The following is a 13526-nucleotide window of genomic DNA, read 5'->3' as shown; positions in this document are numbered from 1 at the left end:
CAATTAGCTATGTGTGAATTCCACTTTCATCTCATTCAATCAATTCAGCTAGCTCTTTGTGAATGAATTTGACTTTCATCTATTTCATTTGATTCAATTACCTATGTGTGAATGAATTTGACTTTCATCTATTTCAATTGATTCAATTAGCTCTTTGTGATTGAATTTGACTTTTATCTATTTCAATTAATTCAATTACCTATGTGTGAATGAATTTGACTTTCATCTGTTTCAATTAATTCAATTACCAACGTGTGGATGAATTTGACTTTCATTCATTTCAATTGATTCTATTAGCTCTTTGTGACTGAATATGACTTTAATCTATTTCAATTTATTCAATTACTTATGTGTGAATGAATTTGACTTTTATTTATTTCAATTGATTCAATTACCTATGTTTTAGTGTATTTCACTCTCATCTTATTAAAATGATTCGATTGGCTTTTTTGAGTGCATTTGACTTTCATATGAACCAATTGGATTTGTTGAATGCATTTGACTTTCACATGATTTAATAAAAATGCATTTGACTTTCATATGATCTAGCTAATTGACTTTGTTGAATGCATTTGACTTTCGCCTATTCCAATTGATTAAATTACTTATGTGTGAATGAATTTGACTTTCATCTTAATCAATCGATTCAATTAGCTATGTGTGAATGAATTCGACTTTCATCCCATTCAATTTATTCAATTAGCTCTTTGTGAATGAATTTGACTTTTATCTATTTCAATTGATTCAATTAGCAATGTGTGAATGAATTTGACTTTCATCTTACTCAATCTATCGATTCAATTAGCTATGTGTGAATGAATTAAACTTTCATCTATTTCAATTAATTCAATTACCTATGTGTGAATGAATTTGACTTTCATCTATTTCAATTGATTCAATTACCTATGTGTGAATGAATTTGACTTTCACTTATTTCAATTGATTCAATTACCTATGTTTTAGCGTATTTCACTTTCGTCTTATTAAAATGATTCAATTGGCTTTGTTGAATGCATTTGACTATCATATATATGAACTAATTGGATTTGTTGAACGCATTTGACTTTCACATGATTTAATAAAAATGCATTTGACTATCATATATATAAACTAATTGGATTTGTTGAATTCATTTGACTTTCACATGATTTAATAAAAATGCATTTGACTTTCATATGATCCAATTGGCTTTGTTGAATGCATTGACGTTCACATGTTTTAATAAAAATGCATTTGACTTTCACATGTTTTAATAAAAATGCATTTGACTTTCATATGATCCAATTGGCTTTGTTGAATGCATTTGACTTTCATGTGATTTAATTACACTTATTGTTGATATGATTTGATCTAATAATTCAAACATTGGACTATCATACGATCTAATAAGCTTTGTTAAAACCATTTCACTCTTCTATGATTTAGTTAGCTTTGATGAATGCATTTGATTTTCATCTTACTCATCACTTAGTGCTACTCAATTAGTGTTATTCAATGGATTTGACTTTTATTTGATTCAATTAACATTGTTTCATGCTCAATGCACTCAACTTTCATTCGATTTAGTTACTTAGTTTTGTTTGAATGAGTTTAACTTCCATTTGGTTCAACAACATTGCGAAACTGGTCCTACATAATATGGTTTATATAATCCAACTAATCTAAATTATATAATTCATTTTATTATTGTTATATGTTTATTAAATCTTTGTGTAAATGTGACATAGGTAGTTTTGCAAATTACCAAATTACAAAGTTTAATTTCCTTATCAAAATTAATGCAAAAACTGATGTTTGTTCCTTTTATGATAATGAAAAGTTTGAATATGAAAATTACGTTTCAAAATTTAAATTTGAGTGTTGTTTTGGCTTTAAGACTATAACCAATTTTCTTTGCTTACTTTTCTTAATTATTCATTTAGTAATATGATTTCATTACTCAATTCATGAAACTTAAATCTGAATGTTGCTTTGATTTAGAAGGGAAAAATCCCGCCCAAATACCCATCACTGTCACGGGTCAACTCAATCGTACCTTCAAGTATGATTTTTGTCGTTCAATACACATCACTACCACATCCAACCATATATAAACCAAATTCATTACATTTTATACCAACAAACGATAAATTTTATCTAGATTCATTTCATACCAAAAAAGTTGTTATGGAGACTATCATTGAATTTTCCGTTATTGTTGGTTTACTTTGTTATGTTGCTGGTATTTCATAAAAGACTGACGAAATTATACTAGACTTTACAATTTGCGAGGCATTGTACATTTGTACTACAAAAGTGGGTGACAATGTGACATTGTACTGCAAAAGTGGATGGCAAAAAGCAAAACTTTCTTATTTCTTATTTCTTTCTTTTGGAGTCACGTGACTCTTTTATTTTAACAATTTCATTTTCCTCTTTTTTTCACATTTTTTTTTTCTTTTTTTTTTATATTTATAGTTTAGTCCCTTTGTAGAGACATTCTTGTCTCTAGTTGCTAGAGGTTGAGAACCTGCGGAGGAGTACATTTGTTTTTACTCCTTAATGTCTTGTAAAACAAAATGAAAATGATAAACCAATCCACTAGAAGAAAAGTTTCCTTTGTGACCCCAACACACGAGCATGTAGCCACGGATTGGCAGCATTACCTTTTCCAACAAGAAAACGGAATCTTGGTATATATGATGCGTTCACACTTGCTGATTGCAATCTTTTTCATGCCAAAATCATACCTTTACTTTTTTGTTCCTTTCAATTTGAATATGACGTCCTCACCTTCAATACCAATCTCATTCATGTTTTGATTAGAGTTTACTGTGCAAGTCAATAATGACAGTTACATATTTGTGCTCTAATAAGCATCAGAATCATGGAAATTGATTTTTAAAAAATGGAACTTGGCAAATTTCTTTTTTGACAACACATTATATAATAGTCTAGATTTATTTTATTTTTTGTTTTTTTTTGGGTTAATGATAAGGAGTAATTAATTACCATGAAATGACGTTGATTAATTTGATTTATGATAAATAGTCCCATTAACTCTAGCTATATAGATTAAGAAACATGAATTACTATTAACTAGTGTTAGGCCCGATGATGCCCCGAATTACTACACTACTTCCATGATAAAAATCTTTATTAATATTTAATTTTTATTGAATGACATGTAATATGGTAGTAGTAGTTTAGTGGCTATTACGTTGGAGTATAAACTTGAAATCATAGGTTAAAATCTTCTAAGAAATATATTTGTAGACATAGAGTGAAAATCGGATACATGAGGAGAATACCACGTGGCACCTAAATTTCTTTAGTAACACCTTATAGAATTTTGTCTAGATTTTTTGTGTAAATGATAAGGATCAGTAATTAATACCATGAAAATGATGTTGATTCATTTGATTTATGATGAATAGTTCCATTAACTCTAGCTACATAGATTAAGAAACATGAATTACTATTAATATTAGTCAAATGTAAGTGAGTATTTGTATTGCCTAAGATCATGAGATGCATGAATTATGCTAAATAGATAAAGTTGATGCTTATTGTGAGGTAAGATACGGTATTATAGAGAAATTTCATTGTTTTTTAAAAAATAATTCAACCAAAGAGGCTATTAATTTGCCACATTTGCACCCATAGGTAGAACATGGGTGGTCTATTGTCAAGCATCAAATGTATGTATAAATAAATCTACATAGTATAAATAAGGTTGTTGACATTCTTTTGTATGTATGTTCATGAGCGATTTGGTGTTCATCTATAATATTTAATATTTTTATGTACTTCGTATTATTTCTAAATTTAATTTGGACTTGACTCTAAATTTTGAATATCCACATCTTAGTAAACAGGTTTAAATTATTCTAATTTGGGCTAGGTCTAAAATCCATTTCATTTTTACTTATTGCTAACTAATTAATTACCTTAGGGGTCGTTTGATTCGCACGGGGTAATCGGAATGGAATGAACAAAGGGAAAAACAAGGAATGGAATGAAAATTCCTAAAATTTGGGGTGTTAGTTGTTTGTTTTAAAAACAAAGGGAAAGAGACCCACCAGTCCCACCACCACACAGCCACCTCAAACATTCACTCTCCAACGTTCCCACCACCAAACCACCGCTAAACCACTCACTGCACCTCCCTCACCCTTCGGCTCCATTCTCCGGCCATCCCCGCCCCTCGCACTGCTCTCCCCGCCCCTCGCAAAACCTTCCTCAGCCCCGAAAAAACCCTAGATCGAAATTGAACTTCATCGCTCAATCGAAACAGGGGCGGTGATGAAGGTTTTAGAGAGATGGGGGAAGTGCGACAACCACCGACGAGGCTTCCTTCTGTTAAACAGACGAAGCTCGCTATTATTTATGACAATAATGGCAGTGATAAATTGATTTCCACTGCCATTTGGTCATGAAAAATAAGTATGGACAGACAACTTTCACTAATATTCTTTTCACATAATTTTTTAATCAATAAACAAAATAAATTTTTTAAAAAAACGGCAATCAATCAATTCAAAAAAGTTTAAAAAACCCCACCTACTCTCCGTACCTTAATTTTATTTTTCTCTATAAATAAAAAGTCAAGACAACTCCATAAATATTCCCCAACCAATCAAAATCCCTTGATTTCCCACCACCAATTTCAGCCGCAGATTAAGGTCTAATCCAACGGTCCAGAGTAATTTACTAGAACCTTCGTAAACCACGATCATTTTCCCTTTATAATCTTCTCCATTTTCATCCATAATTTTATTGACTGAACTTGTGCTCTCCTCGTGCTCACCTTCCGCATTCTAGGGTTCTTCAATTTTCCTTCTTCGATTTTTTCATCAGGTTCGCCATTTTCTCTCTCTTCTTTTTGTTCTTGGTTTTGATTTAGATCTATGTGACTTTGTTGTTTGATTTTTGAATTTCTGGAAAATGTGGATTTTGTTTGTTTGTTTGATCATTTGATTATGGTTGATCGTGCATGTTAATCTCATTTTTAGTGTGGTTTATCGGCGCTTTCATTGAGTTTTGAATGAAATCGAACATTTTATTCTTTGATTTCGTTTGATATTGAATTTTATTTTACTGTGATTTTTCGTCGCTTTGATTGATTTATTATGAAAAATGTGCCTTAGATTGTTTGATTTCATCTCATGTTCGCTTAATTTCTTGATCATACTTTACGATTTTGATTTATTTATGTGATTTATCGTCGTTCGATTTCGTTTGTTTATCAGTAGCTTTTTGATTCGTTATTTTAAGCAGTTTTTATCAGTGTCTTGATCTCAATTTTTACAATTGTTGTGAAAATGTGGATCTAAAGTCGATTTGTCAGCGTTTCTTTTTCGATCGATTTTTGGTTAGAGGTTTTTATATAAGTGAAATCGAGTCCATAATTTGATCAGTGTAGTTTGTGTTGTAATTTTGGGAGAAATTTGACTCATTTTATGACGCTTTAAATTTGTCGGAATTAATTAGTGTTAATTTTGATGAAACTTCTCGTTTTACAACTATTACTGTGGAGTATGGACGTGTGGTCAGTGAAGAGGTTGTGCCAGCAATATTTTACGATTTTTTTAAAAAAATTAATTTATACTGAGAATATTTTGGAATTTATTTTATTTTATTTAACTTTTTTATTTAATTTTTTTGTCCTAAAAAAGAGCCTTGTCCTGGTAGTTCTTTTTTAGATAACTAGAGAAATGCAAATGATGGTGTAATAATAATGAAAGCCCACTAGTCAGTTTGTGAGGGGAATTTAAATTTATGGTTTGTATTTTTTATTTTTTGATTAATTAATTAATTACCTTAATTTTATGATCATCTATTGAACAATTATAAATTTTGGCAAAATACAGACTCTGTATTTGATGCTCTGTATTATGGGATAAACTTAAAAACTACTTATAATTTTGGTGGACTTTTGGATGTCATGTTGGGGATATGAATTATCTATGAACTAAATCTTTTGGAGGGTTAATAAGATATAAAAATAATTTACAAGACATTTTAAAGCCTATAGTTTATTATTGAATTATGTTATTTGATTTTAATTTTTGGTTCAGATTTCAAATGTTTTGGTGCTAATTCAATGTCTGATCTTGCTTCTGAACATTTGTGCCAAGTTTTGATTAATAACCCTCACTTGTAGTTACTGATGGATCATCAATTCATAATTACTTATTTTAAGGTCTGTTTAATGGTTACTTGAATCCACTAATTCTGAATGATTGTTACATGTGAACTAAGGCTTTGATTGATTGATTGTGAACTAACTGTTAATTTGGTCTTATCAGAATTCATAAGCCATGGGAAAGAGCTACCCAACCGTCAGCGAGGATTACCAGAAATCTATTGAAAAGGCCAAGAGGAAGCTCAGGGCGTTGATTGCTGAGAAGCAATGTGCTCCTCTTATGCTCCGTCTCGCGTAAGTTGGGCTTATATTGTTTTGAAGCTGTAATTTGGTGTATTAATTTTGCATCAACAAGTTTTTGATGAATGTTTGTTTGTTGACTTGTTGTACAGATGGCACTCAGCTGGTACTTTCGATGTGAACTCAAAGACTGGAGGACCTTTCGGTACAATTAGGCACCAAGCAGAGCTGGCTCATGGGGCTAACAATGGGCTTGACATTGCCGTTAGGTTGTTGGAACCCCTCAAGGAACAGTTCCCCGAAATTTCTTACGCTGACTTTTACCAGGTATAATTCCACTGTCTTGTATCTTATGTGCTACTCTTCATTCTTCTTGGCTAGTATTTAATGCTGATTTTCTCTTGCTTGATTTTGTGTAGTTGGCTGGTGTTGTGGCTGTTGAAGTCACTGGAGGACCTGAAATTCCCTTCCACCCAGGCAGAGAGGTTTGTGATTGTTTTTACTGCCTACTTGTATTATGCATGTATGGCTGCTGTTATGCTGTCATTGAATTTGCTGTTAAGCTTAGCAATTTTTTTGATTTTATCAGAAGATACTATAATCCTCATTTTTTTGAAAATGATGAATTTTTCTGTGATTACAGGACAAGCCAGAGCCGCCCCAGGAAGGCCGTCTCCCTGATGCCACCAAGGGTATGCATCTGTTTTTTACTTTGTAATGTGTGGTGTTTCTTCCTTATCTCCCCCAACACATTCCACCCAATCCTTTTGCAATGTTGCGGCTAGCTTGCCCCCTTGTCAAGGTTCCATTGATTCCTAAATCAGTTGTGGTACTGTTGCAGGTTGTGACCATTTAAGAGATGTCTTCATTAAGCAAATGGGTCTTACTGACCAGGACATTGTTGCTCTCTCTGGAGGCCACACTTTGGTATGTTTGACATATTTGTTGTTGTAGTTGTTTATAGATTTTCCATGTGTTTGTTAGATTCTAACGCATTCCTACTTATATAATTTGGTAGGGGAGGTGCCACAAGGAACGCTCTGGTTTTGAGGGAGCTTGGACTGCCAACCCTCTGGTCTTCGACAATTCTTACTTCAAGTAATTATTCTATGTTATCTGCGACAAAATTTCTTTAGGCAATTAAATGTTGTTATATATGCTAATTCATCTTTTCCTCTACCTGTTGACAGGGAGCTCTTGAGTGGTGAGAAGGAAGGTCTCTTGCAGCTTCCATCTGACAAGGCTCTTCTCTCTGACCCTGTCTTCCGCCCACTGGTTGAGAAATATGCAGCTGTATGTTCTTCCTGATGAAATCTTGTTATGTTAATAAAGCTTTCCAAACTGACTCTTATAAAATGATCAATATGCTCTTATATAATCTGTTTAACCATATTAAAGACTAAGAGGGAAAGAAGGGGGCAGAACCTTTTCATTTGAGAAGATTTCACAAAGAGTTTTGTTCTCTTGTGTGCCCTATGCCTAATTATTTTCTGACTTTATCATCTATTAGACACTAATCGTTTCATATAGATCATATTATATATTTTCTCATGGTGGTTACTTACTTTCATATCAGGATGAGGATGCATTCTTTGCCGACTATGCTGAGGCGCACCTGAAACTTTCTGAACTTGGGTAAATGCTCTTACTCCTTGTGAACACTTATTGTTGCTAAACTTCTCATACCTCGGTAGACGCCTGTGTTCTGTTGCTAAACAGTCCTTGTTTTCTTTTGTAGATTTGCCGATGCTTAAGCAGCTGGAAAGAGATTGATTGAAGGGGTCAAGAGACTAGCACCAGTGCATCTTTTGTATTTCATTGCATTTAGAATGATATTGAGAAACTTTTAGCACAGTGCGCATGGCTTGCAATAGGGAAATGCTTGGGTGACCCTTCATAACTTTTTGCTGAGTTTGATGGATTGGTTTGTGTAGTAGGACTTCCAGTTTGTGGATTGGTCATGTTGCTTATGTAATAAAAGATATTTTAACAATCGTGGTTGCCTGAATGTGCTTGGTAGTGTTCGGTAATCCTTGCTTTTGATGATAGATCTTTTATTGCACCATGATACTATATTACTATGATACCTTTACAAGTATCTTTTGGTGAAGTATAGAAAGTGTCTTTGGTGCTTAAGATGGTTATTTTCGGAAGGAATGCACATTCTCTTTCCGATGGCAAGTTGGCAACGAGATTCCTGTTTCATCTTTCTGGACATCCAAAATCAAGCTGCCTTTTTTTTTTTTTTTTTTTTTTTTCCTTTTGATGCAAGCCGGGGACAGGTAAATCAAGCTGCCTTTAAACTTTAAAGGCAGTTGTACTATAACAAAATTTGGCTATAACTGTCTTAATCGTAACTGGATCAGCAACGAAATTTTTTCAATCTAAATGACAATTTTAGTAATTTCCACTTTGGGTAAAATATGACCCAACTTATTTAATTCACTTCTTATATGAGTATTACTCTGTATTATTTGCAGCTTCAGGGTCAGGTACGGCTCCAAGGCAAAAGATGTCTAGTGATAATTACGAAAATTACCCAACCTGTCGTGACTCGTACCACCACCTAGCCATCAAACACTAGTCGAACCATCCTATACACACACCAGAAACAATCAACCAGAACCACCCTTTTTAAAAACAAACCCTCACAACCCCACAATTGAAAGAGACTAGATCTAGGTGTTGTCATCCTCTTGCTGAAAAAATCCAGCCATGATCGTCTTCTTTGTTGTCTTCTTGAAATTGATTTGGGTTCTTTCTTTGAAAAGCAAGGTTATTTATTTATTTTTTATTTTTTTTTGACAAGGAAACAAAAGGGTCTAGCCCGGGTCGGCCCTAAAAAAGATATGGAGTTTTGGGTTCTTTCTTTAAAAAATCATAATCATATTCTAATCGAACAAAATTTTCATCTCTTACGTAAACCTTCCTAACCCAAACGAAGTTCAATAATTGATTCAAATGAGTTCGATGACAATATGAAGATGAATAGAGATAGAGACAAAAAGTATTGATAATAGTTCAGTAGCAAATCTAGGATTTCCGAGATGGTGAACCACTAGTTATTGATCACCTGTGAAAGGTTTTTTTTTTTTTTTTTTTTTTTTTGAATCTAGTTCTTAATTAAATTCAATCCAAAAATAATATTACAATTTAATTGATTTCAATCCAAAAATAGGGGACAAAATCCATACTACAACCAAATAGTAAGTAAAAATTTCATCTTATAAGCCAAAAGTACAAAATAACATAACATATTACAAATAACATATATATATATATATATATATATATATATATATTAACTTTTTTTACTTTTTTTTTTTTGATGAAATGTATATGTATACAACTTTATTAAGAAGTTTTAGGGGAAATTTAAAAATTTGTTGCACATGTATAAAGACCTTTTTTTTTATTTATTTTTATTTTTTATTTATTACTATTTTAAAGGTAAGATACAGGAAAATTAGGAACGTCTTCTCGCAAGATTGTAACCTAATTTATCGAAAAGTAAAAAATAAGAAAACTTGCTATCCATGAAGGTGAATATCTTGATGTGTCGGGGTAGAATAGCTTAGAGAGGTAACATAATCTGTTGCTCGATTTCCTTCACGATATATATGCTGAGAATCCAAAGCTGAGAAAGACTCCAGGATCTTTTTAATGTCGTCCATAAGCAGATGCAGTTTCCAGGGACAACTGAATTTTCCCTGTAAAATATAAATAACAGTTAGATTATCTCCTTCAATGAAAATATGGGAGATGTTATGGTTTCTTGCTAAAGGTAGACCATTACGAAGAGCATTAGCTTCAGCCAAAAAATCCGGGAAGAGCCCAAATTATAAGTGCGGCTAGCTATGTGGTTGCCTAGGTTGTCACGAAGGACCACACCAGCCGTAGCGGAGTTAGTTAAAGCAGAGCCATCAAATTTTAGTTTACAGAATCCCATAGGGGGAGGGGACCAGGATATAAAAGAAGGGGTAGGAGGAGACGTAGAGGAGTGAACGGGAGGACTAGTAAGATGTAGATTATCCAAGAGAGAGCGGGATTGTCATTTCTGAAAAAGGGTAAAAGCACGACAAAAAATGGTATCAACGATAGGGGTAGAGCTCTTAAAGATAAAGACATTTCGAAATTTCCAAATACTCCAGAACATAATGGCTATCTTAGGAATAGGCACTTGTAGGGAATATTTCAAGCTTTAATCCCATGCTTGAACCCCACTGTGATCATACACTAAAGTATAGTGGCGTCCAAAAGGGAAGAAGATAGAGCAAAAGAGTCGCCAACAAGGATTTTAGGAACTTGTAAACCGTTCACGAGGTGAAGGTTACACCCTTTAACGATCCAAGAGATCGTCAACTCCATAAGGTCTAGAACCAAATAAGGGTTCGGGGATGAAGGTACAAATCCAACCTAAAAGAGATTGAACCTGCCCTAATAATAGGCCTCTACTTTATTCTGCTTGTATTCATGTGCGCTTTCCAATTAACATACAATCAATAGATTAACCCTAAACCTGTTGAATCCATGTTGGTTGAATATTAATGCACAAATAAATCTATTATTGGCGATCACTTGAATTAAAATCACATTAACCCTAAACAAGATTATTAATATCTTATTAAGCGTGATTACAAGTATTAATTCCCTTTAAACATGCATAAAGGCGTGATCAAGCAATAACAATAAATATCAAGCAACATAATAATAATAATAATAATAATAATAATAATAATAATAATAATCAAAAATAAAATAATCATCATCAAAATAATAATAATAATAATAATAATATTCATAATCATCATAAATTATAACAATTATAATCATAATCATGTTCATGTTAATATTAAAGCATAATAAAAATAGCAAGATCCTAGGCATGATACTAACAAGGTTAATAAAAAACCCTAGCATGTCACTAAGCAATAAAAATCAAATCTTTAACCCTAACATAATACTAACAATCATAAATATTAGGAAAAACATAGGAAGCATCGTAACAATCATATTTAATATTAAAATTACCCTAGACATGATACTAGGAATATCATAATAACAATTTAAACATGATTTCTACATCATAATATCAATAAAACCATTAAAGTACTTACTTTGATGCTTCGTACCTCTTTCTAATAACAAAATACACACGTTAGTAACTTCAAGGAAAATAATAAACAAACAATTAAATTAAATAATTGAAATAGAGATTTGGGACCAAACCCTCAGAAATTAAACCTTTCACGTCTAGGGCGAAGGCAACTTCGAATATGGCTAGGTGTTTCTAGATCTTGCGAATGCGGAATTTTGTAATGAAAACAAGGTTTGAGAAGAGTGAAAGAATTGATGATGAAAACTGATTGTAGGTGAATATTCGTGAGAATTGGTGAATGAAAACGGAGTTTTTAATACGTTATTTATAGAGAAATCAGCAAAAAAGATAAAATATCAAAACAGAGCACCTGGCGCACGAAAAACGAGGTTGGCGCACGCAAAATAGAGCTGGCGCCAGAACCAGCTAATTGGCGCCAGGCGCCAATGGCTAGCATCAGGCGCCAATGGCTGGCGCCAGGCGCCAGGCCTGATTCCAGAAATTCACGCGTTTTTATTTTTATCATATCTTTTGATCCGAAAGTCCAAATAAGGCAAATAATATGTAGTTGGAAAGCTCTTAAAGTCTACTTTCCAACCCAATTAAAATCAGATTAAAATATTTTGTAGATAAAAAGATATGGCCAAAATAGTGGAAGGATGACAGTTTTGTATAGAGTTTCATGTCTCATTCATATCTTTTTTGTTATAAATCGGATTTAATATTATAATATATCATTGGAAAGATAATTTCAAGATCTATCCAACCATATAAAATTTGGATAAATATTATGAGGCACGAAAATAAAATCTGAATATATTCCACTTCGTACAAAACAAGGATTCTTAAAAGGAGTAGTTTTATTCAATTTCAAACTCTTTAAAACATAATTATCAATCCTAACTCCATTAGGATTTAAAAGAACCTTCTAGAGTATTCTAAAAGACTATAATTAATCCTAATAGCTTTAGGAATGATAATTAATAATAGGCCCTCCTCTAGATCATTGGGTCGCATATAAAAACCAAATCGGGCCCAGTTTAGTATTTTGGTCGGCCATAACTTCCTCGATATTCATCGGAATTGGGCTTATAATATATAGTTGGAAAGGTCTTTTCAAACCCATCCAACTACACCATTATTGGATCCTTATCATGAACCAACCAAACTGGATTGACTATTTTCTTAAAATAAGTTTTCAAAAACAGAGAGAAGAGAAAAGAATTAAAACTATCCGCAACACTAAACTTTCCACATTTTCACTTCATTCGATTATGATTCGACGTGAAAGGTACTCATCACTGGGTTTGGTTTTGGGGAGACACAAATGGGTGTCTACACCACTACAACAAAATAAAGCAAAGGTAACAGTGCAAAACCATTGCCTAATATAAAAAAAGTGTTGCCTTGTAGCTAAGGCAACACATATGAGGCGTAATATATGCCCCCGTTGTCTTTTCATAAGGTAACACATTTTTATTCAAAGGCAACAATTTTGAAAGCCAAGGTAAAATGATACATAAGGCAACACTTTTACAAAGGAAAAAAATGAAAAATGTTGCCATTTAAGGAGATAATTCAAAAATGTTGTCACTCCCATGCATTTAGTAGTTGGTATGGCTTGAACTTGTGACCTCAAAGTCACAAGGTGAGTTTCCCACCAACTCCACCAAACTTGCTTATACATCTTAAATTATGTTGTCTTTTTTATATAAATGTTGCGATAGATGACAACATAGATATTAATGTTACATTTTCAAATAATAGTTTTGTTATTGTTATCTTTTCATGCAACAATTATTATGTTTGTTGTCTTAGAAGATAAGAAAAAGGTAACACTTTAAGCGATTGTTGCCTTATATATTTTAGAGCAACACTTTTTTTTCAGCTACTTTAGTTCAAGGTAACAAATAAATATTGTTGCGTTAGATTATTAAGAGTAACATTTCTGTAAGTGTTGCAATCTTCAGTGTTGCCTATTCTCATTTTTTTTTTTGTAGTGAGCCCTGGGAGAAGGAGTTTTAAGAGAGCGAAAAAGGGCATGGACTGACGAAGAAGTGA

General features: G+C 32.7%; 1 protein-coding gene across 1 annotated transcript; it reads left to right on the top strand.

The window, feature by feature from the left end:
- The first annotated feature begins 4703 nt into the window (after nt 1–4703).
- On the top strand, nt 4704–8480 carry LOC110701606 (L-ascorbate peroxidase, cytosolic). The gene is made up of 10 exons (XM_021879238.1): nt 4704–4839; nt 6291–6421; nt 6520–6694; nt 6787–6852; nt 7011–7059; nt 7209–7294; nt 7386–7465; nt 7558–7660; nt 7944–8002; nt 8106–8480. Exons 2-10 carry the CDS (start codon nt 6303–6305, stop codon nt 8119–8121), a joined length of 753 nt encoding a protein of 250 aa, XP_021734930.1. The 5' UTR covers nt 4704–4839; nt 6291–6302; the 3' UTR covers nt 8122–8480.
- The last annotated feature ends 5046 nt before the right edge of the window (nt 8481–13526 follow it).

The sequence above is a fragment of the Chenopodium quinoa genome, unplaced genomic scaffold (genome assembly GCF_001683475.1).
Source record: "Chenopodium quinoa cultivar QQ74 unplaced genomic scaffold, ASM168347v1, whole genome shotgun sequence".
Taxonomy (NCBI): Eukaryota; Viridiplantae; Streptophyta; class Magnoliopsida; order Caryophyllales; family Amaranthaceae; genus Chenopodium; species Chenopodium quinoa.
The sequence above is the reverse complement of the archived record's forward strand: the minus strand, read 5'-3'. Positions and strand labels throughout refer to the sequence as shown.